The sequence below is a fragment of the Cervus canadensis genome, chromosome 4 (assembly GCF_019320065.1).
Source record: "Cervus canadensis isolate Bull #8, Minnesota chromosome 4, ASM1932006v1, whole genome shotgun sequence".
In the NCBI taxonomy this organism is placed as follows: Eukaryota; Metazoa; Chordata; class Mammalia; order Artiodactyla; family Cervidae; genus Cervus; species Cervus canadensis.
In genome coordinates this window covers 39,848,368-39,874,659 of record NC_057389.1, presented here as the reverse complement: position 1 = coordinate 39,874,659, position 26,292 = coordinate 39,848,368, and the positions used below count along the sequence as shown (strand labels likewise).

General features: G+C 34.7%; 1 protein-coding gene across 2 annotated transcripts in view; it reads right to left on the bottom strand.

Annotated features, from left to right (window-relative positions):
• The window catches only part of CLINT1 (clathrin interactor 1), a 58,297-nt gene that overhangs the window by 23,322 nt on the left and 8,683 nt on the right, over nt 1–26,292 (bottom strand). For both annotated transcript variants that reach the window (XM_043464845.1, XM_043464846.1), the window contains exons 2-5: nt 4,748–4,852; nt 4,107–4,203; nt 2,545–2,653; nt 1,437–1,601 (exon numbers count right to left, since the gene is read on the bottom strand). In XM_043464845.1, coding sequence (XP_043320780.1) covers nt 1,437–1,601; nt 2,545–2,653; nt 4,107–4,203; nt 4,748–4,852 — 476 coding nt within the window. The remainder of the gene's footprint in view (nt 1–1,436; nt 1,602–2,544; nt 2,654–4,106; nt 4,204–4,747; nt 4,853–26,292) is intronic.

Here is a 26,292-nt window from a genome sequence, read left to right as displayed (position 1 = left end):
GACTGCACATTGGCAAGACATTTTCTAATGTCAAAATGAAAACCATGTAAAATAGTTAAAGTTGACTACTTAAGTCTCTGAATAATACATATAGCATTAAAAACAACTTATAGAAGAAGCTATGCAGATACACAGGACACTGAATTCTATCTCTCATGCAAATGCTGTAATTAGTTCACTCTGAAGTCTAAAACTTTTTCAATTGTCTAAATGCATCTAGTTATATATTGCGCTGATTTAAAAAAGGACTACTAGCAAGTAGAATGAGGAAACGAGTGGCAAATAGCTATTTTGGCTAAAAACCACATTGATCTGCTAAAGCCACCCTGAAAAATCTAGAGTATCTATTGAATATGTGGGTAAAAAATTAAAAGACTTCTTACTTCCCTAAACAAGAACTCCAAAACATATTTATGTGATTTATTTAAGAGAAACATTTTTGCCAATTCAAGAACTGACTTGTATGTGATATCAGACATAAAATGAATTTTTCTGCCATTAGAAACATTAGCCTATTAAGTGCAGTACTTTTTCTTTAATGGCAAGAAAAGCAGAGGAGCAAAAGAGTGAAGATATTTTGTAGATACTCACAAAGTAAGAAATAGAAGATTTTTACATGTTTACAATGAAGAATCACGAGATCTCAGTGAAATTCAAATATAAAAAACAGCTACGGTTGTGGGTGGTTAAACAGTTCCAATATGCAGCTGCTAAGGATACAAAGCACTGGCCAGTCCCTTACACAAAATGGCAAGGGACTGTCAGCACTCAGGAGACAGAAGGAGTCCAAAGAACATACTGTGAAACAAAGTTCTTACTTTCTGTATCTGTTTCAAGCACCTACCTAGTGACCTATTTTAGGAAAACTATATTATACGTTAAAAATAAACATGAGAGATGAATGTTCCAGCTGTCCTTAAATACATTAAGAACATATATGTGACAGGCCTAGATGAAAAATTGATAGTATTGTTACCTTTTTCTACATCAAATTAACACAGTGCTTAATTAAGGAAGGGAATTAAGGATGGACTAACTTGCAGCTCTATTTTTAACCAAAAATATAACTAAACTGGTTTCAAATTAGCAGAATGAATCTCCTGATCAAACTTCTTTTTAATGCTCTAAATGGTTAAGTTAGCGGAATCCATTTCTTCTTAGAATGTGAACTCCAAGAGGAAAGGACATATATCTATTTTATTCTTTGTATGTCAACTCAAAGTTTGGTCATTCAATAATGCTTAATGATTAAAATAATATTCTTGAACCACAAAAGTAAAAAAATAGATTCACAGGATCCAAAGGAAACAAAATGAATATTACATATGTCTTAGTATCACATATATTCAAAATAGCATTTTTGTCTTCTGTGATTCTTAAAATATACCCAAGAAGCTAAACTGATGTTCAGGTGCTAATCTGTCTTTGATACTCACTGTATCTGAATCCTCCAACACTGTCTGAGGAAACCCCAACATATTTGTCTTTGTTCTTCTTGGCTTTCTTTCGCTCTTCACGGAGCCTGTCATCATCCTGGGCAAATTCAACCAATTCTTTCACTTTCTGGCGAATATTTATACCTTGATCCTTGCCATGCTCATCTGTGAGGATGGTAAGGGAGAAACAAAACCTTAAGAATTCAGTTAATATGTATTAAACTTTTTAACACACACACAAAGACATGAAAATTTCAACATAACAACCACCTTCAATATTTTTAAATTAATAAAAAGAAGCAAACTGTGTTACTGAATTTTGTCATTTCCTCATCAAATCCTAAGTCTTGAGATGCAATTCTGGCTTATAAGAGGTTGCAGAAATGAACTAAAAAGGACCACAGATAATGGTGCTATGCAAAATCAATTAAAGATCCATTAAAAAGGATTACTAACAATAACCATGCAAAAATGGACTAATATCCAAAAATGTTATTTTCTCTTTCTATAGTATTTTAACAAAACAAAATCTACATTTTAATGACTGAAAAGCACCTAAATGCCTTCCTCTCCCCAATACAAGTTTGGAAACACTAATTACCAGGATTTAGTATAGCTGAAAAACTGAAATTTTAAAATGCTTTCAACTGGGGTACACTACAAAATGAAATGTGGTTCATTCTGTGTCCTCTTTCACATTCAGAACACACTCTGGCCCTGCTGCCTTTGCACAGTAAATATTATTTGGTGGAGGGAAAAAACCCCAGCTTCAAACAGATGTGTGTGTTTTGGAGCTCTAACCTTTTCTTCCCATATGATTAAAGCTATTCCTTTATGGACACCACAGGGGACCAGTCTCCAGTGCATATTTTAATATAAACCCGAACACTCATGTTGTGTTGGTTCTGTTGTTATTAGCCAGTCTTTTCTGCAAGTTCTTGTCTTCACTAATTAATACTCTAGGGCCCCACGTCTTGGATTCTGCACTCGTCACACAACCAGCAACAGTCACATTCTAATTAGAGCAGAGAAGCTTCTAAGCTGGTTCAGGTGACTGACAACTCCAACTACTGTTTTAATTTGCTTATAAGGTTTTTCTATTGCTCACCTACAAAGTGGTAATTTTCCAGGGATCGCAAATCATAAATGTGTTCTCTGGCACTTGTAACAACACGCTCTGATCCATTCCTTATGAGGTAAGCTAGGAGCAGCAATGACTGTAAAAATACAAAGCACCAAATGATTTAACGAAATAAATTCTGGTAGAGCTCTGGTAAATAGCTTAAAAAAAAAATACTAACAGCAAATAAATAATCTGTGTGTGTGTGTGTGTGTGGCGGAGGGGGAGAGGGCATTCTTTACCATACATTAGTCTTTAAGTACATTTAAAACCTCATATTTTCAATTCAGAGTTCCTCTTACACCAAGCATTAATAAATAATTATAAACTGTCCACTGGATACATGTGTCAAAAGATTTAAAAAATCAGATGTTAGGAAATATCTGAATGTATGATATAAATGAACACTAAGCTTTCAGAAAGCTGATTCAGTTTTACTGTTAGAAACATTAGTTTTAAGAAAATAATTATTTGGTAATTATATGATCTCACAGCACTTTTCCAGATAAAATTTAACTTGGGAGGTTTGTGATGTGACTTTTGTTTAAAAAACTTGCTGCCAACAAATCTGAGAAAAAAACATTAAGAACTTCTTTTTGAGGTGATGAAAAATGTTCTGATTTAGACAGTAGTAACAATGCACAACTTTGTGAATGCACTAAAAATCACTGAATTATGAATTCTGAACTTTGGAACAAACCTCACATAAAGATGATTAGACCTACAAAAATCTAGTTAGGCTGGAGAATTGAGGGACAAAAACCCCTTATCTGACCAGGAATTTATTCTCTAAATAAGTAGTTTACTCTAGAATTATTAAAACAAAACCCTCTAATTATAAAAAATTTATTTATAGGAATTTAAACTATTTCATCACTACTACTGTACAAGCTAAAGAAATGACAGTTAATGTTTTCAGAAACAAACAACATCAAAAATATGGAACTAAATAAAGCCACTAATTTTTAACGCTGAAAGCCAGAAGTGTTGCTTTTAAAGTTTCATATATGAATATTATAATGATATTTTGGAAAGCATAAAAAACTTTCCAAGCAGCAAGAAAATATAGTGGAGGTGGAAGAACCGATTACTATCTTGTTTAGAATTCTACACTATATGATGAGATCAGAATTAAATGAAAGGAATCTAACAGAAGAGTACATATCTGCAAGTCTTAAAATGTTAGAATTTTAAAGATTTAGAATTTATTATATTTAAAAATAACACATTTCTGGTGCACAATACGTAACATTACTGGAAAATTTTTATGTAGAGATGACAAATGATATTAGAGGGTGGTTTTTTTATCTTAAATGCTCAAACACTAAACATAGATACTACAATAGATTCATTACTTTCGATATGCACAAATATATGAACAGCTGTTTATGGTGACTAAAAAACACAACTCAAATACCAAATCAATTTTTTATCTGTTTCAGAATATTCTATTCTAGGATTCAATGTCCATCATAATCACTTATGTATGTACACTTTAAAATTTCATGTGTTTTACATGTCAAGTAATAAATACAGACTAATACCCATACCTTATAAACTCTTCTCCAATTTTTTTTGTTGTCTTTTAACATTCGTGACCAAAGCATGTTCATAAGTTCTGGAAATTGTTCATACATAAAGGTAGCCCTGAAAAAAGAATAGTTTTCCTCAAGAGTTTGTAGTATGTTGATTTTGACAGTAGATGGCAGGCTTGTTCTAAGTTACTGTATTTTCCTAAAGAGCTTCAAAAAATACGGTTAATTCAAAAAAAATTTAGATATGGTACCTTAAAAATGTCTATTTTATATAGTATATAGCATGTTAAATGCCACTAATTAATATCATATTTCATAAGCCCTTCATTCAGTGGCATAGTCAGCCAGATGTTTATCAGGAAAAAATTTTCCTAGTTTTAAGTCATTTTATATGCATTTGTCAAAATTTTACATACTTAAGCTACAGAAAGTCTCTAAACTTCATTGAAAAGGAAAAATTTTGTTTTAGTTTATTGAGCTAATATTTAGGAGGAATGGATCCTCATATAAAATTTTCTGCACTGATACCTGAATGATTTATATGCAAAATTTATTATATCTGGCAGTTGAACAGTTTAAAACTGAAAGCAAATTTCACATTTCTGGGTAAAGATAGTTGCATTCTTTCTGCACTGCTGAGTCAAATTATCACTTACTTGGCAATCTCTCCCATGAGTTGCCCAGAAGGTCCCCAAGGATCGTCATTTGTTGCTTCTCGAACCTTAGACTCGATCTCTGAATAATTCATAACCACATTGGTGCTGAAGACAAAAAAAACGCACGCACATACGCACAAAGATTAGCATCAAAACTGAGAAACACATGAAAACTTAATAATGACACTACTGGATGTCCTAATGAGATACCTCTACAGGGTGGGAAAGAAAACATCTTTTGTGCACAAGCTACCCTTAGGACACTATATAACACATTTAAGTCATCTTTAGGAAGATTTTACTATTCCATTAGCCTTCAAGAATATAAATGAGAGATTACATTAGAGCTGGCATAAGTCCAGTAGAAAATGGCTTTAGGTCAAATTAAAAAGGAAATTGAACATGCTAAAGTCTATTATAAAACTAACTTGTCAGTTTGCTGACCAGACCTGGTTTACATTCAGTCTTAGGTTCCCTGTTTATAGAAATTCTTTAAGTTACTGAGCAAAATTATATAGAAGCTGAATGTTATTTATACTGTATTTAAATTAAAACACAATAAAAAATCAAACATAACACTAAAGATGTCTAGAATCACTATGAATTTTAACTGTAAACCTTGCCTTTTTTCATTTACTGTACCACATACATTTTCTATGTCACTATACTATGTCACTGTAACCCTTACTTTTAATGGCTGCATAATATTCCATCAGAAGATTGTATGACAATGTATTTAACTTTCACTTAAGACTTCATTAGTGGTCCAAAACATGTTCTAGGAGTCAGAGAGATCTGACTATAATTACTTTGTGATCTTTAGCAAAATTGTTTTACTTCTATTATTGTTTCCTTAAACGTAAAGATGGGAATAAGGAGGAATACTATTTACTACCTCAAAGAGTAACATATCAAATGGTATACCACGGTACAGTGTCTAGCAAATATCCCCTATTGGAATTTTAAAATATTAAGTAATATTTTTATAAGAAAGAACTAATATTGAAAAAAGCACCTTACAATTAAGATATGAACCAGGCAAAACATCTGGGTTAAAAAAGAATTTCTCATGCTTATATGGATTTAAGAATTCAAAGACATTCTGAGGAATAAATACTTTGAGAATGTGACATACTGTAGTAGTGCTCATTTGACACAGAGAGCTCCAATTATTACAGAAAAAAATTGTTTTAAGAGATGCCTGTGAATTTGGTAATTCAAATCATCCACTTAAAATTGAGTTTTAGCAATAGTCAAAAAGTGAGAATTTGCTAACTGTTACGGGCTTCCCTGGTGGCTCAGATGGTAAAGAAGCTGCCTGTGATGCAGGAGACGCTAGTTCGGTCCCTGGGTTGGGAAGATTCCCTGGAGAAGGGAATGGCTACCCACTCCAGTATTCCTGCCTTGGAGAAACGATTCCCATGACAGAGGGGCCTGGTGGGCTACAGTCCACGGGGTCACAAAGAGTCAGACACGACTGAACAACTAAACATGATGTGACGATGACATTAGTTATATCTACCCCACTTTTGTTATATGGTTTTTCAGTTATCAAACAAGTTCTATGTTTTAAGAAAGGGAGGTTTGTTAATATCTGGCACTCAAATCTCTCGCATGTAAACTTCAAATTTATTACAAATACTTCATTAATAAACAGTTCGAATCTTAAAGGAACCATTATGCATAAATGACTTGCCAAATCAGAACTAATCTGGCTTCTAGGTTTACATTCAGAATTCAGTTCTATTAAGGTAGAAAAGTGAAATTTTAGTACTTTCTTTCAAATCTTAGAGAAAGCTACACTGGTTTGATAACATAAATACAAATTATTTCCCTAGCACTAAAATAAATCCATGGTCTCTATTGCCTCTTTAAAGTTTAAGACTATTAATGAATCGATTTTTATAAAAACCCAGTAATCATTCTGTTGGCCATTTTATGTATAAATATAAAGAGATAACTTTTTTCCTAATTTTTGCTAACAGTGGAACCAAAATAAAATCACGGCAGCCAATGGCATATCTGCAATTTAAGCTGACACAAAATAATAGATTTCAAAATGCTTTGTTTATCTTACTGGTTGAAGAATGCATGGGTTAGGCAGTTAATAGTGTCAAAATGCAGTGTGGGAATGAACAACAGCAATTAGGATTATAATTCATTCAAGCATTTCATGACCAAGAAAGCACTTGAAATTGTTTGCACTGTTTAATTTGTTGAAGAACAAGATGAAAAGAGTTAATCTCTAGTCCATGTACATGAAATATTTTTACAAGAGCCTTCATAAATGCTGCAGCTTTCAGAACACTACTTTCCTTGTTCAAGTTACAAAAGCCCATGGGTCAAATGAGAAAGGTCCTGTTTCCCTAACCCTTCACAAGATCCTTAACTGAAGGCCTGTGTGTTTGAGCGCTGTGTGTTTAAGAGGAAGAGGTGGCAGAGAGCCAATAGCTTAAGAATCTCCTATTTCCTTGGTTGGAAAAACAATGGGAACTATGTAAAAGGACAACTTGCCATTAGAACACACTCACAATATAAAATGGCAACAATATGGAAAAATATGGCAACAAGAGTAACAAAAGGTAACAAAGTTAGAAAACTCCATGAAAAGTTATCAGGCTCTGTTTTGAAACTATTTTCCAATGAAAACCATTGCTTTCCAGAAACTGAAACCACTCAGGATGAGATCTAATAGCATCAGGAATTCCAAAATGAAGTATTTTAAAGCTGCACTTAATTCAGGAACAAAGGTAAACTAAAACAAAACAACACTGTATAGTTTGACCTTATTCCAGGATATTTAAAAATAATTATTTCTAAAAAAGTAAAAATAGCATTTTGATCCTTCCCGTCCCATGTTTTCTATTGCCCCCAATCCACACCCTGCCCATAATTCTAGTGACCTTTTTAAGAAAGGAGAATAACTCCCCGCTTTCTCCCATAAATGAAAAGTTAAAAAAAAAAAAAAAATCATGTCCAGATGTGAAAGGAAAACACAGCTAGCTTAATTCCTAAAACTTCTTATGACTGACACAAATGTTTTAAGAATGGATAATTCAGACACTAGAGGGGGATCTCTCATCGGTTTTTTAAAACACAGAAAATTCAGACAAAGGTTGAGGATCCGCTCTGCAAACAAAATTATAGGAAATTACCAGGGAATGACCAGAGTGAAGAACATAAGCTGCTGCTCATGTGCTGAAGATTTTTACCTTAAAGCAATACAGAACTACTGCTTTTTGTAAGGATAAAACCCACAACTGCAATCAAACCACTTACACACTTTCACATTTGCTCCTTATAACATCCCAGCAATAGATGATACAAGACTGATTACCAGTCCCCAAGTGGAGTACTTAACTCTGAACAACCCAGCACTACACTCAATCACTGGATTTTCAATGCCAACTACTAAAAGTTGCACCCTCAAGTCCTCTACATACACTTCTATGACTACATGAACACAGTCAATATTCAATTAAGGTCTGATTATTCAATTTGTAAATAATTAGTGTTCATTTTGGCCCTCCTCTTTATTCCCCATTTTCTGCTTATTTCACTGGTCACTACTGATAAAATACCACGTTATTTTACTTGGTAATAGTTTTGGTCCAGGTTTTAGAGGCAAAATTGGTTGAAAGTAAAAGCTAAAATGGAGTTTTGACCTATAGATGGTCAATGATTTTTCTAATATCCTTAAAGAATAATCAGTAAAATAACAAGAAAAAACTTGGTCTTATGCTATTTTTTTCCTGCCAAAAATTCAAGAATATTCTTTGCTAAAACAAAACTACAAACCAAGAGAAAAGGTAAAGTTTAGGTATAATCCAGTCCTAACTGCTAACAAAGGATAATGAAAATTGAAACCGATTTCATAAAAAAGTCTTTTTCCTAGCCTGCTTGTTAATTTTGTGTTTAAAAAAAAAATGAAATCAAATGGGTCCATATTTTTAATAGTTTCTTTTTGTTTCAAAGTTATCATAAAGACTATTCATTCTGAGTTCAGGAGAAAATATTTAGCAGTACTTCCCATTAGACGGTTTTCAATTTGTGTTTTTTCATACGAACATCCACACTTACAGACACAAGAGAGTCAGAAAACAGAGGCAAGAGACAAGAGACAAACACAGCATTCAAAGTAATGGTTTTAAATAATGGTTTTTTTTCCTTCAAACTGTTTTCTTTTTCCTGTATTTTCCAAAATTTCCCCCATGAATATTATATTGTAAGAAAGGGGAAAGTATTAAAACGCCATTAAGAATACAAATGAGTACTATATCATCATTAGTAACATTTTAACTATTAATAGGCAAATAAGCATCATGGTAGATCAAATGAGTATTATTTATACTTCCAATGTCCGACTGAGCGACTGAACTGAACTGAACTCAACTGAATGTCTTATTATTATCAGGCTAATAATTGCAGTAAGCTAGTAACTACACATATGTGTGTATAAATACTAAAATATGTATACCAAATGCTACCTCGGTAAAACCACAGGGATCAACTCAGGTACCTAATATTGAAATTAACTTGCTTAAAAAAACACTGTATTAGGGAAGAATGATTCTAGACATTAAAATCTATATTTAAAAGTGACTTCTCAATCTTAATGCCACAGATTTCAGAATATACTTTTATGATATAGGTAAAATTATCATGCTCCCTCTAAAATATTAATCTTTTAAAAACTTATTAAAAACAATAACATACCCTTATAAAATACACACTGAAAAAAGACAGTTGTCTCAGGTAACAAAGTTACTTAAGCCAGGAAAATCTGTTCCTTTTTAAAAATGTTTCTAACCAAAATAGCAGGGAAATAATTTTAAGAATACTTGCTCTGAAAGCTAGATAATGGACCATGTGACATTATTTTTCATCAGGGGATGGATGATGGTCTTCACTTACATTACCCTTATTTGCAAGCTGAACAATTATAGGTTCAATACTCATATTTTAAAACCAAGTTAGATGTTACTAGAGTAACATCAAATTTATGGTCTCAAATGGTATCAAATTTATGGTCAATAACCAAGAAGTCTAGTACTCCTAAATTCAACAAATACATAACTTTCATTTTTATCAAAAAATCTTAATGTATAGAAATGGGGAGGGGAGGTGGGAAAATTGGGTCATCTGCTTGGCTGTGTATTTGCTACCCATTTAAAAAAAAAAAAAAAAGAAAGCCCTTTCTGAATCTGAAAATGAAACACAAAGCATGGATAATGTCCTAAAGCAAGTAATGGTTCAGTACAGGAATTAATGCTGCTAAAGCCAATGTTATCATGTTTGATTACATAACATCTTAATTATAAAATAGCTACAATGCTAAAACAAAGAAAAAAACTACAGTTCTCCCTCCATAGCATAAGAAAACTAGTAAATTAACTATTGAAAACTACAGAAGAAACAAAATAACAAACCCAATGCTTGCCACTTTCTCTTCAGCGCTGCCATTACTAGCAAAAGTCCCTCTATCAAAAAATAATTTAAAAATTTGAGAGAGGAGGAAACAAAAAATATTTAATAGCATCTCCTTAGTAGAGAAGTTTAAATAAACTTACACTCAGGATGAAATGACTAGTAAATAGCAATAGATGTCCAAACTGTTAGGGTTTCGAATTCTAATTAAATGTAGCCCATTTTCTATTATGCCATAATGCTGTAGAATCAGAGAATTAATAATATCACCTAAGCTAAACGTCTACTAGTTAATATAGTTTATATGTATGATGACGTCACAAGTTATGCTACAAAAAGAACTAAATGCTGAATTAATATTTTAAAAAATATATTCTTGGTCATGGAAATTACATTTCCTTTGGTTTTACTAAAATTAAATACAAACTAACCAGTTGAAAAGGAGGAAACCAATGTACTCCTCTCTTAAACATACATATTCTTAAAAGCAATGTAAAGAAAACATCAGTTTAAATAGGAAATAACTGAGATTGAAGATCTAAAATCTGAGGCTCTTTTAACCAGGCTTCCGCAGTAACAAGATTTCAGAAAAGAATAACCAAGCTACTTTAAAAAAAATTACCTTATATCAATCCACTTCCACTTATAAGTAAGTATGTACTGACAGTATGCTCATGGGCATATTATTTATGACCACTTATTTACACAGAGGACTGTGCTGATTATGTACCTTCTGTTTTCCTTTTCACTTTTCAAGAGAAGAATGTTAAAATGCTAAAATATTTAACCTGCTAGTTTTAAAAGTAATCAACAAGAATAAGAGGCACTGAAATATTGTATCTCATTCTTTGGCTCTCTCATTCAAGAAACATTAAAACCAAATAAATATTAAATAGCAATTTACCAGGTTTTATTGAGGGAGGAAGGGAGTCCCATAATCATTTTTAAAGCTTCTAACTTTAAAAATAATTCTGGATACTTAAAGATCAAGTTATGAAGATCATATAATAGCCAGATACTGAATACATTTTAAAAACATGGCACAGGCAGAAAAACTAAGCCCAAAACTCAAGCAGCCTGCTTACACGACATTAAAACCACAGAAATTGTATTAATGTTCAGAAACACCATATTAATTATTTTCTCTCCACATATTACTAGGTGATAGAAAAATTGTTGTTCAGCCGCTCAGTCATGTTGTGAGCCCATGGACTGCAGCATGCCAGGCTTCCTTGTCCTTCAGTATCTCCCAGAGCTTGCTCAAACTCATGTCCATCGAGTCAGTGATGCCATCCAACCATCTCATCCTCTGTCTTCTCCTTCTCCTCCCACCTTCAATCTTTCTCGGCATCGCGGTCTTTTCCAATGAGTCAGTTCTTCGCATCAGGTGGCCAAAGTATTGGAGTTTCAGCTTCAACATCAGTTCCTCCAATGAACATTCAGGATTGATTTCCTGTAGGACTTACTGGTTTGATCTCCTTGCAGTCCAAGGGACTCTCAAGAGTCTTTTCAACACCACAGTTCAAAAGCATCAATTCTTTGGTGCTCAGCCTTCTTTATGGCCCAACTCTCACATCCATACATGACTACTAGAAAAACCATAGCTTTGACTAGACGGACCTTTGTTGGCAAAGTAGTATCTCTGGCTTTTTAAAATGCTGTCAAGGTTTGTCATAGTTGTTTTTCCAAGGAGCAAGCATCTTTTAATTTCATGGCTGCAGTCACCATCTGCAGTGATTTTGGAGCCCGAGAAAATAAGTTTCCATCGTTTCCCCATCTAATTGCCATGAAGTGATGGGGCCAGATGCCATTATCTTCATTTTTTGAATACTGAGTTTTAATAGAAAAGTACCCCTGATATACTTTTAAAAATTCTAATTGTTTTAAGTTTTAAGAAAATTAAGGACTATATACTTTTTAATCAAAAGCTATTATTACATCAACCCTACTACCAAATTCTTTGATGCATTCTGAGTGATGCTGGCCTTCAATTTCAATAACAGTTCAGACCAGTACTATTATGGGGTTGGAAAACTGAACTACAGAATTTTGATCACCTGTGGTGTTTTCCTATTACTGAACACTAATAGATACAGCTCAATATTCTTGTAATCTTAACTCAAAATTTTATACTGCATTTGTACTATGTACAGATAAAGTGGAAGGATAAATTCTACAAATATTTTCTATAGAAGTATTTTTCATTGCAGTGGTGGCGCGGGGGTGGGGAGGAGGGCGGGGAGTAGAATGAACAGAAAACAAACGAAGCATTACTTTGAAGGTAGAAGAAGCTATAGGAATAAACCCCTAACACTGTTGAAAGATAAACTGAAGACCTTTGTGTATAAAAATGCAGACTCTTGACAATCTCCCAAATTCAATCAAGAATTAAAGCATTCTCTGTATATTATACTTCCTCAATACAAGATAACCAATATTTAAATTAACCAAATTATATTTCTTAGGTAAGCAACTTTTGCATGGCAGAACATGTTCCATAAATTTCTACTGATTCCATATAGATTTGATTGTGTCATCAATCCAAGGTGCCACCAAACCCAATGCATTCCTCTTTAATATGTATAAAACTTCTATTTCCTGTCTGTGAACTTTATAAGGCTCTGCCACATTCAATACCAGTACTAAACACAAGCTTTCTGTGAGTCGTTTTTCACAAAAAAGCTAAGGTGTTACCACAGCCCGAGAGTTGGAACACAACAAATCTACGCTGCAAGATGAATACCAGTGACTGACTTAGCTAAGTGACTAGTTTCCACACATGCAAGTCAGATTTGGATCGTAACAAAATTAAACATTATTTCCTGTTAACAAATCCTCTTTAAGAAGAGTTTAAAAACTCAAAACTCTGAACAGAAAAATCTATCAAGACTCTACTGTACTTTAGAAAGAACGGTCACAACAGTAGGAAATGTAATGCAAAAAAAATTAATCTAAGAACTTTTATCAGTAACTGATACTAACCAATTTATAACGTACTTTCTCTTTTAATCTCTAAAAACACCCATTACAGATTTTCAGTATTCCAAATGATATCTTTATCTAAAGATTACAGGCTCAAAACCAGCACTCCAAAGCCACACAATTTCACAATGTGTGTTAAAAAAATAACTTGGTTCCTTGCTTTGGTAAATTTACTGAACATTCCATGAAAATTTCCAGTATTGATTATCAGTTTGCATAAGCCAAAACGAACCAGACCCACATCTAATATTTCTGAGATTTCTGATTTTTTCATCATTTAAGTGTAAAGTGGTCCTAACATGTACTAGTAGAAATAATAAATCTTACTAATTTCCTCCCCCCACAAAAGAAAAACACAGAAAAATCATTATTCTATGGTTTATGCAGAATTCAAGGTCAGGAAAGGGCAAAGTCATTAAAGAAGCCAACATTCCAAATTTAGTTTCAAATAGCAAACTTTGTACCAGACTAGAATGTATAAATAAATTGATCACTGGAAAGATAAAAACTTAACAGAAGCAGTAACTAAAATACCTCATTTTATACGAAAGATCATTAAATATTTATAGTCCAACATAAAGTCTTTTGGGAAACACATTAGAAACCACATATAATTTTATTTCAATGCCTCAAAAAAATATAGGAATTGATCCAAAAAAAAAAAACACCTTAAATTGGGAATTGGGATGGTAGTTGGATTTCTGCCCCTTGAGAGTCTGTCATTTAATTCTTTTTTCCAAAATGTACCACCTCTTCATCACTACTAGTGTGATAAACTGGCAACTTTTCAAGGAAGTAGTTTGGTAATGTATGTAACAGATGTGCAAACGAAAACTATATGGATCAGATAAGTCAAGAAAAACATCCTGATGTCCACAACTAAATTATGACCTGTAGGAGGAAGAAACTATAAAACTATTTCCCTTCCCGTACAACTTCAGAGGTTAGCAATACCAAATTAAATAATCCATTTGATGGCAGCCCATATTCAGACATTAAAACGGGCTTGGGCTTTGACTCTGACTCTAGGAACTGGTCCAAAACACAAGGCCACACTAGAGGAAAACATTGTACAAACACTAATTTTCACAATCTGCTTCATCTTTTATGGCTATTTTGTAGAAAATATGTATAGTAATTGACCAATAATTTATTAGAAATGAATTGGGCCCATATCTTATCTCTGATCCCTGGACAAATCAACCACTTATATGTCTCAGCTAACCTAACCTGAAAGGTAGTTCCTATGTATTACTGAGATTAAATTGAATGACATGTAAGGCATTTAGCACACATGGTTATTTTTCTGCCAGTATTTATCATTTTTAGTTTGAAGATACTCTTTATATGGCCCCTTAGAATATACTGCATTAATACTTATTACTTACCTATGCTATTCATTGTTGTGGAACTTTACAGTCAAGGTAACTGGCAGCCTATCTGACCCACAGTATGCATGTTGAAATGAAGAGTTCAAAGACATAACTGCACTTCAAGGCAGGATGACTATTATTTAAAAGTGGCCAAAGATCTGGAAATGAGTTTCTCTAAGGGACAGGACAAGTATCAATACAAGCCATTTTACAAATAGAGTTTGTATTTTGAAGTTCACTCTCTTTAATCTCAGTACCACCAACCATGTGCTAGGGTTTTATTTTACATTAAGCAGCAATTTCTCCTGTAGTGGTAATATGATATCAGCTGATAATGTCTTTAACATTTTCTGGGATTTACTAAACTCACTCATCTGTATCAGCTACTAGAGTCAGACATCCCAAAAGCAAATTATATGAAAAACAACATGTTTAGGTTATTATAAAAAGAAACTTTCTTAGCATGAAGTTTATATCTACAATTTAGATACTGGAAGTCGTAGAATCTTAAGCTTTCAAAATGCCAAAAACACAGTCCATGTAATTGATTCCATGAAGTGTCTACCTCAACAAAGGACGTTAGAAAAGCCACTACAACCAGTTTCTCCATTCGGTTTCCTGTGTAACAGCACAAATTATTATCCTAGAAAGTGTCTGGATATTCACAGGTCTTACATGGAAGCCCTTCTCTCTAGCACAAGTGCTGCTAACACGAACTAGACAGCAGATGATAGGATTAGAGAAAAGCTTTCCCAACATAGGCTAGTCCCATGATGCTACAAATTATTATTTCCAGAGAGGCACTCTGGCAGCAATAAGATTTGAGGAGGGTGGCAAAATGGAAGACTTTTATTGTGTGTGGTTCAGGAAAGCACAATAAGAAGCCGCTCCTAACATGTTGCAGCAGTGTGCTTGGAACAACATAGCAACAGAACAGGCAGAGGGAGCCACCACTAGGAAATTCTTCCCTTCATGGCCTTAAGAAAGAAGCTCTCACAATACAAAATTGTATGAACACTAACTACTACCAACTATATAAAAATACGTGTGCATGTGGACAAAGCCTAAAGTAAAAAAGCCCATAAAAAGTGTTGGGGTGTAGGCACACATTTAAAATTTCATTTATACAATGAAAAACAACTAATTTTGGGGGGAAGAAAAATAGTGCTTGTACATACAACTTCTTTACACTTGCTAGGGAAGTGCCCGCAGGCTGGGCTGATTTAATTCGGCCCAGGATCGGCTTCCACTCCTCTGGCTCAGCAGCCTGTGTGCTGTATCAACGCCCAGTGTGCACAGATAAAAGCTTTCTGAAAAGACAGCTATGGATAGTAGATAGAAGTATCAAGTTACTCTTGGCCCCTTGGCTCCTGAAGGATACTGCTGCCTTGAAAGGGGCCTGTTCTCAAGCAATGAATGCAAAGCCCAACCCAAAACCATTTTCTATTTCTAGCTGACTTTTTTTTTCCCCTTTAACACATATCTCTGTAACTGTTAAGATTTTCCGTTTTTATTTTCTTCTGAAACAGTACTCTAGTGTTTTGCGAAAAATACTCTGGGAGACATTAATAGGTGTTATGTGAGAAATGTGTTCCATGGTGAGGTTTAGGAAATGTTACATAAAACAAAGGCAACTTTATTACTGCAACACTTCTTGGAGACTTTACTATTCTCATGTGCATAATGAGTCTCCAAGAGGAGACTATATTAAATATTTCTAAAACTTTGGGGACAACATACCTTTTCCCTGGAGCATTTCGTAAGTGTCCCAAGAAACCCATTTCAATGTATTTTTTTTAAATGGCCCTTTTCCCCAAAACTTCTAAAAATATTGTCAGCTGATACCTTTTATCTTACCATTGTTTTTACTTTTTATTATTTCTCATTTCTAACTTAATGAATAGCTTTTCCTTTAATCTTTTATGTTTTTAAACTGTTGGTTGGCTTTCAGCCTTTTACCTTGCTTTACTTCTTACCTAGTTTTATCATACTTAAAAAAAACAAAACAAAACCTTGATTGATCTTTATTGTTAATGTTAGTTTTCTTTTTCTTTTTTCAATATGGCCACATCATGCAGCTTGAGGGATCTTAGTTCTCTGACCAGGGATCAAACCATGGCCCCAGCAGTGAAAACACCAAGTGCTAACCACTAGATCACCAGGGAATTCCCTCAATATTATTTTAAGTCTCATCTGTTTTATTCTTTTTGAACCCTTTCTGCATTGGGTTTTTAAAATGTTTAAAACTTTACTCCAACCTCTCCAAAGTTTTCACTTTATTTTAGCTTTAATTTTTAATTTCTTAATCTTCATTTAATAACCATGTTAAATATCTTATTTAAATATTTTTATTAGTTAAATAAAGTTAAATATCTTTATTTCCTGCATATTTTACTTATTTTATGATATTTTATAATGCAGAGCTAAACAAAAAGAAACACAGCAAAGAGCTCAGGAAAAGAGATGGATGACCTCTCCCCACAGGCCTTACTCTCACACTAGTAGCTGCTTTTCTAGGCTCCCTCATGCAGACTTAACATTTTTCACAAGGATCAATACCCATATGAGACACCCCAACAGTCCCAAAAGTGGAAAAAATAACTACTCTTACAAATAAGAGCTGCTTTTTAACAAGAAAATGTCTCTATGTATTTTAAGAGGTAGCAACACGGAGGCAGCTTCACCATTTTTCACCCTGATACATGATCTCAGGGCACATGATAAAAGCTGGGCAGGCTGGGTGCAGTTGTTGGGATGTTTGGAGTTATCTTTGGGAGTCTCTTCCCACAGTGCCTGCTTCCTATTAATTTCCAAAACCTGTTCATTCTGCATTAAAAATATAGGTACTCACCTCCAGCCTAGACTCCTACAAAAGCATTTAACAATCTCTCCAATTCAGGTGTATTATCCTTTCATTCATCCTCCAAAGCAAAACAGATTCATCTTCCTAGTATTTAGTGTTGGTCATGTTATCTTACCACAAACTCATTAAATCCATCTTCCCCTGGAACATCTTCCTCCTCCTGTACAGTGAACCGTACCATCCAAGATTACAGTTTGAACATCACTATGGATTACTTCTCTCCCCTCTTCAAGCCAGTATCCAATCCATTCCCAGACCTTTTCAACTCCATTTTCTAAGTATCTCTCAAATATGTCCATCTACTTCTCCCACATGCACCTCCACTACCTTAGCCCAGGGTGACCATCATTTATCACAGGGATTATTGCCAACAACCATGTAACTAGTCTGCTTCCCATCTATCTCCCAACAGGCTAGAGCCAAAGTGAACTCCTGGTGAAATACAAATCATATCTATTTGACCTCCCGTTTTAAATCCAGCAAAGATTTCCTTATTACCTTCAAGATGAAGTCCACAATCCTTCATATGAGATACCAACTTATTTTTTCAGTCCCACCATTGCCATTCTCTCCAGGTCTTTGCACATACTTTCTTTCGCTTTTTAAATCCTCTGCCTATCCATCCCATCCCCCCCACCTAATTCCCACCTTATCACATTTTAGCTTAAATATTACTTCTTCCAATAAATCTTCTTTCAACTCTGGGGAACTGCCTATATACTCTACATAGCAAAGAACAGTATGTGCTTTCTATTACCTTGAACTAAAACAAAAACTAGGGCACTATATAATGGGCATGTTTGTTTCCTTGCTTTTCTCACCTTCTAGACTGAAAACATCCAGAGGACACAAATTTGTCTTTCTCACTTAAGAACCTCAGTACCTGGAACAGGTTTAGTGACAGCAGATGTTTAGTAAATATTTATTGAGTAACTGAGATTATAATTCTTAAATATTTCCTTTCCTCTGACTAAAAACGTCCTAATTGACTTTTGGTAGTAGTCCTCAACCAATCTCTCCAGCCTTTTCTCCCACTACTTCTGTTTCATTTACTTTATGAGATAATCATATTGTATTACTAGTTGAAATTTAAGCATGCTTCCCTGGTGGCTTAGTGGTAAAGAAGCCACTTGCAATGCAGGAGACACAGGTTCAATCCCTGGGTCAGGCAGAATCCCTGGAGAAGGGAATGGTAACTCACTCCAGTATTCTTGCCTAGATAATTCCAAGGACAAGAGGAGCCTGTGGGCTACAGTCCATGGGGTTGCAAAGAGTCAGACAGGACTAAGCAACTAACACTTCACTTTACTTTCTTACCTGACTAACTGTTCACTCCTGGAATCCCCACCTCTTCTTTCAGTTAAAATCAACCCTAGTTTTAAACAAAGATGCAGAAATGAAGTCTTCCTGACTTTTTCCAACCCATAATTTTCCTTTCCTATGAAGAAATAAACATTACATTTATAACTCTTATGAATTATATTCTGCCTTGTACAACAGCTATAACTGAGTTTAACTTCCTTAATATGTTTAAAAAGCAAGCAGAGTTGACTATTTGAGGACTCTGTTTATTTCCTCACCAAAATATATTTTCAACACCAAAATCAATATTCATAGCACTTTCGTGGTCATTTGTGAACAGTGTGCAGCAAAACTCTTGAGTTATCTTACAGTCCCAGATGAGGTAAAAAAGGTGAAGCTCTTGTTTTAGTTCTCATACTGTAAACAAATGTCCTTTCTCTGGTTTACTCAGTGCCGTATTTTTTCACATCTTCATGATTTCTCTTGATTTTGTTGTTTAACATGGCCCCCAAGCTGAGTGCTGAAGTGCTGTCTAGTGTTTCCAAGAGGTTATGATGTGCCTTATAGAAAAAACATCTTCATATAAGACATGTAATGTAGTTGGCCCTGGGTTCAATGTTAATGAATCAACAGTATATGTAATAAAGAAGGCATCTTTAAACAGAAATACACATAAAACATGGTTACTACTAACTGGTTGATGAAAATGTTGTTATCAGAGGCCCACAGGAACCTAATCCTGTATTTCCTCTAAGAACAAAGATTCAGTGTTTGCAGTAACTTTTAAAAACATAACTACTTCAATTAATCAGTACTGACTGTACTATATATTATGCATTTTTGTTTCCCTCTCAGTACCTAACAATGGATGCCTCACATAAAATGGGATACTTAATAACTGACCAGTGAATACATAAATGAAATCTATGATCTCTTGGTAACAGAGAGTAACAGAGAGGGGGGATGGAAGATAAGGATGTTGAGATTAAGATATGAATAGAGAGGACTAAAATAAACACCCACTGACCAACATATACACAAACAGAATGACATGAGAAGTAACACCCTCACAAAATTTCTTTTTAAAGAGCTGTCACAGGTGTTTCAATCCCAGGCTTTTTGGAGTCACAGTCAGAAAGGTTTGTTAATTTATTATAAGCCCTAAAATTAGCTTACTGACCCCCAGCAAAGACTTTAAAAGGTAAGATACCTTGGCCTAAGAGTTCTGTGTCCCATATAAATATATGAAAAGCTAAACATGAAATTTAAGGTTAAAAATTTTTTGTTAAATCTCTTAACTCATGCTCAGTATCAACTATGAATTTGAAAGCATCATGGATTTCACTTCTCCAGATGCTGGAATTCTAATATACAAGCCTCCCTTTGCATGGCATCTTGTTAACTGAAACTCCTACATATTGGACCAGGCTCTCACTTTGCACAATCTAGTACCACAGAAGAACAAAGCAAAGCCAAGACAGTGTAACAGTAATTCTCATGTACTCCTTCCAAAGTAACACAAATAAGAGGCAAACACACACATTATATTGCCCACTTTACATTCTATTCCATAACTGTTATGCTATAATCATGATTTAAACCAGTGCTTGATTTAAACCATGATTTAAGCCATTTCTACTCAATGTCCCTACCTCAACCTCCAATCCATTATTCAACTCAGCACCAAGAGTAAGGTACATAGATGGGATTACTTCACTCCTTTGCTTATCAAAATTCCACTGCTTAATATACTTACATCCAAACTCCACGCAATGACCTACAAATCCCTGAGCCTACCGCTCTTCTTCTACATGCTCCTGCCATACTGTTCTCGAATATTCTCACCAGCTCCTTCCTTATTTGCTCACTCCATGAGTAAAACACTCCAAGAATAAAACATTCTTCCTTTACTTTGTGTGCTCTAAACTCTTTAAAGACACCATATCCTCAAAAAGGCCTGCTGCTGCTGCTGCTGCTAAGTCACTTCAGTCGTGTCCGACTCTGTGTGACCCCATAGACGGCAGCCCACCAGGTTCCTCCGTCCCTGGGATTCTCCAGGCAAGAACACTGGAGTGGGTTGCCATTTCCTTCTCCAACGCATGCATGCATGCTAAGTCACTTCAGTCGTGTCCGACTCTGTGTGACCCCATAGAGAGCAGCCCACCAGGCTCCTCCGTCCCTGGGATTCTCCAGGCAAGAATACTGGAGTGGGTTGCCATTTCCTTCTCCAACGCATGCATGCATGCTAAGTCACTTCAGTTGTGTCCGACTCTATGTGACCCTATGGACAGCAGCCCACCAGGCTCCTCTGTCCACAGGATTCTCTAGGCAAGAATACTGGAGTGGGTTGCCATGTCCTTCTCCAAAAAGGCCTACTATCACCACCCTAAATGAAACAGCCCCATTCACCATTCTCTACTTCAGTCCCTTTTCTTCATAACACTCGAAAAATGTAATTATTTTGCTTACTTTTTCTTTTTAGTTATCTCTCCCCACCAAAACTTGCTTACAACAGTACTTTAAGTATCTGAAAGAGTTCCAAATGCTCAGGGAACAGTCATTCTAAGTGAATGCATGCATGCACACATGCTAAGTCGCTTCAGTTGTGTCTGACTCTGTGCAACCCTACTGACTGTAGCCCACCAGGCTCCTCTGTCCATGGGATTCTCCAGGCAAGAATACTGCAGTGGGTTGCCATGCCCTACTCCAAGGATCTTCCCTACTTAAGGATTGAACCTGCATCTCTCTTAAGTCTCCTGCTGGCAGGCGGGTTCTTCACCACTAGCGCCACCTGGGAAGCCCTTGTAAGTGAATAAGCCAGGTTATCCTGTGGCTTCCCTGCAACCTTTAGTGTACTTCATTCTCCTTGTCATATGGGTAATCTGACATGAGAAGCAGACCTATAATGTGAGTTTTCTTTATTAAGAGATTATCTAAGTATTAAGGATATATAACACATTCATTAAAAGATTATCACCATTTATTCTAGCAAACTCATATCCGAAAAGTGTTATCATTCTAGGATTGTTTCTCCTGTGTTGCCAGAATGCCTCTGTATCTCTGCCCCCTTGTCCCCTCTGGCCATCTCTTTCTGAAAGTAAAGTGATGGATCTTCAGCCAAAAAAAAAAAACAAAAAACTTATCAGTCTAAAAAGAATGTTAATTATATAGTTATTGTTTTCAGCTTATTCCTTATATGTCTCAACATAGCCAAAGAGAGATTACCTATGTTAAATTTCAACACCAGGGCTAGATCTCCAGCAAATTTCTCAAGTTCTTTTAACTCTTAATGTTCATATTACTTGTATTTGTTTTAATTATTTATTATGTAATCTTGCTGCTTTTTACATTTATACATACAAAGTTAATTTTTTAATTGTTCAGAAAATGAGATTCTCGACATATGACCAGTTCTTTCCAAGTTAGGTCAGAAGGATTTCATATTCCAAATGAGTTATCTATTTGGTTTGGGGGTAAAGTAGGAATTAAGTTTACACTTAAGATAGATATCCTAAGATTATCTACAGAAAATTAGTCTTCAATACTTATTTCCACAAATGTCACAAACAAGTATTTTATATTTGCTTGCTAAATAAAGTGCCAACATTCAGCACTCTAATTAGAATAGTACTGCCATAATTAAGTGAGACTTAAATTACTCAGTAATCAGTTGCTAGTATAAACAATTCAAAAGCCAAACAGGAATTTAGTATGTGAATTACAGGTTGTAACATGAAATACCATTAGGAAAAGTACATTCTAGAGGGCATTTTATTGACATAATCACATTATCTATAATATACATACTTGTACAGAAAATGCTTTGCTATTTGTCTTTTCATACTTAAGTGATTTACAGAAAGCAAATTACATTGTTGGTAAGAGAATGGCAATGTAGCACCCTTCATAAATCTTAATGATCTTAAGGTTTAAAAATATGAAACAGAAATGTAAAACCTTAATTATTCAAAAGAAAAATACCACCGCCGCACTTCCAAAGAGGTCTTTATCCCATGTGCCAACTCTTTTACTGTAGGTGTTCCTACACATAGGAAATTCTAGCAACATCTTAACTGTGACAGAAAAATCTCTCTAGTCCACCATACATTTCTTTTAAAAATGTGTCCCACTGCTAAAACAACCAAAACCAGGGATCCTTGCAGAAATCGCCAACTCCAGGGCTCAAGTAGTGAAAAGACAGGATAAGCTTGAAACAGCTTGTGCCGGAATGTAAGAAAGTGCTCAGAAAAATTAAAGAGCATGACAAATATAATCATTCCTCCATTAAAGCATTAAAGAGTTTTAATAGAGTGAACATTGTATATTATGCTTTTAGATACAGAATGCATCAATTTTAATGTAATGGAAGTTTACAGTTAAAACATGCAATTTAGGCTCACCTGATTTTTTTATAATTAACGTCATTTTATTTCATAATTAAGTTACAGTAAAAAGGAACAATTAGTAATATAATGTATGCAAATCTTATTCTTTTGGTACATCAACCATCACACCCCTTGCCTCAACCATGTTAGCATGTCAAGCAATCTTATTCATTATTCATATGAGTAAAAAATCCTAAAAAAAAAAAAAATCCTAAAGGTTAAACATTTCAAGCAACTAATAGGCCAATCACAGCCTCAATGACTCTATAGGATTATTCTAGTTACAAAGTGTTCATGAAAAATAGTAATCTATTATTATTTTTAATGACAAAAGTTAATAAAAGCTAGTAAAATGTTACATGTAGATACAACAGTAATATTCTATTTATGACTCTGAATAACTAGAGCACAGATTCCCACTTGCCAGAATAACTTTTAGTGAAATATTCAGCATAAAACATTTATTTGAAAATTGTTCTGGAAATACCAGTCATTACAAACTCAACTATATATGTTATGACACACATTATCAATGCAAGCACAAGTTTCTCAAATGCCATTTCTAATAAATTTGAAAGCATATGCTCCTGAGGTCCCTATTTTTTTAAGTACAGGAATATTATTCCTATTCAAAAACCAGAAACAGTCCTACACTGTACTTAAAGCAGCTTCAGACTTGCATTGTTTTGTGTACAAGTTTACTTGGTTTTTTGTTTTGTGTACAAGTTTACTTGTGAAACTATCTTTCCTATTGCTCACAGCTGCTTAAGGTCACTTAAATAGGTTATTTAGTAAATCTGTTTCTTCTCAAAAAAGAAAGGACAGTGTGATGTCTATCTTTATCAAGAGATGTGCTGTTAAACTGGTTTCAGACGCAAATCAAATATCCCAGGGTATTAAAAAATGGATACAGCGTAAGAATTATTAGCATTATACATCCCGATTCCAGTTTTTACAGGTACAATAAAATAGTAGCTACTAAAATTTAATAGTAAAAATTTTGTTAAAGGGGTTTAAAGTTTATTAAAAAGTTTTGCCAACTTTTAAATTCCTACTCTTTGGAACTAATCTAAGGTGTGAGTTTTTGTTCACCTATATCTTTTAATTTTGGAGAAGGAAATGGCAACCCACTCCAGTATTCTTGCCTGGAGAATCCCAGGGACGGGGGAGCCTGGTGGGCTGCCGTCTATGGGGTCGCACAGAGTCGGACACAACTGAAGCAACTTAGCAGCAGCAGCAGCATGACTAAACAAGGCCAAAGAACCAGAATTTATTGATAACACAATGGTAAACCTTTTTATAATATATTATCTCATTTAATTCTAACAGTCCCAGAAGGTAGTAGATCTTATCCCCATTCTATACAGAAATGCACAGTCTCTTGACTTATGTCTTCCCTCAAATTACTCCTTCCACTCCTCATTTAAAAACAAAATTGAAACTCAAAGAAGTTAGCTCAGCTTGGGCATACTCATAGCAAATTATCTTTTAAAATATTTATGTGGCAACCTATTTAAAATATCCTAGTTAAGATAATTTTATTAACAGTATTGGGCTTCCCTCATGATTCAGTGGTAAAGAATCCACCTGCCAGTGCAGAGGATACAGGTTCAGTCCCCCGTTGGGAAGATCCCCTGGAGAAGAAAATGGCAACCTACTCCAGTATTCTTGCCTGGGAAATCCCATGCAGCCTGGTGGGTTACATACAGTCCATGGGGTCGCAAAAGAGTCAGACACAACTTAGTGACTAAACAACAATTATTAACTGTATTATGAGACTCCTTCAAGAAAATAATGTAAAAGAAAGCACCAAAATTAGTTAAGCGTAAAGAAAAGCATAAAGCCCTTCTAAGAGGAGAAAATGATGAAACATCCTACACTGGGACAATATGTGAAAACTACACCTTTGTAGACACAAATGCTTGACATTGTACAATTTGACCACATCACTTATAGGTATTTCCACTTCTGTGATTAGGTTCAGATGTACTGCCTAATATCAAACACTAACTGAAAGAATATAAGAAATCCTATGAATAGAATGAGAAATCCTGTACCTCAGTGGTGATAGTTTGAGTTTATAGAACTACCTGTAAGTGAACTCTAATACTTGATGTTTTTAAATTTTAAGTGTTATTTAAAATTTTTAAATTAAGTCAGCAATATTTTCTCCCACCTTCATCCATGATTAAATTTAGATTTACCTAAGATCGGTTAAACTTAGATTTACTCAAATGACTTTCAAATCCCAGAAACCAGACTCAACTTTTCTGACATTAAAAAAATTGTTCCCAGAACCTTACTATTAAAATTTTGAAACCTATATAATTTATTTCCCCTCAAACTCTCAAACAAACACAGACCATCAAACACCTGGACTTTATTTAATCTGGACTATCTGGGGTAGAAGGGGAACTTCCTTTTGAAACAGAACAGCTCCTGAGACTGTCACTGATGTCATCCCCTGCCTGGAACCGCTCAGCAGTAGGTTCTCATTAACAACCACATCATTTGACCCGTGTTTCAGATGTTTCATTCTATGTTTAATACCTTATTTGGCCTTATCGTCCTTTCAGCAGATACACATTTTTGAAATATCAGGATTTATCTATTTCATTAAACTTTTGCTCAGTCTTAATTGTTCTTTCCATTCCCTGAATTGCTATAGTATTTATACCTATACCACAAATTTGGCTATCATACCATCTTATACTATTCTGTATTTTTCATGTGCTTGCCATGTGCATCCACGTAACAGAACCACAAGCCGCACTGAACCGTAAGGTCTGTCACTCAGCTTACAGTGCTGTACAGCGCTCATGGGAGGTATTTAATAAGCACTCACCGAAGGATCCCTATAAGATTAGTAAGACTATCAGTCATGTATTTTCAGTTATTGTATACCATTTAGATATTTACAACCTAGGCCATCCTCCTTGGATAGGCACATACTGAACTAAGGAAAATTATTTTCAAACTACCCAATTTAAGCTGAGTGTAAGAAAAGTTGGGAAACTTTGGACATAAATCAGGGATTAATACAACACAGTACTACAGGCACAGCTAACTGACATAAAGATCAAAGAACGGAGGGAAATTTATTAAACCTGTGGAAGCTGATTACAGGGTAATTTTGAACCTATGATACAGCTTGTGACTGTCATGAACTTTTTCTTAGGATTAATTACAATAAGTAAGCTCATTAAAATAGCT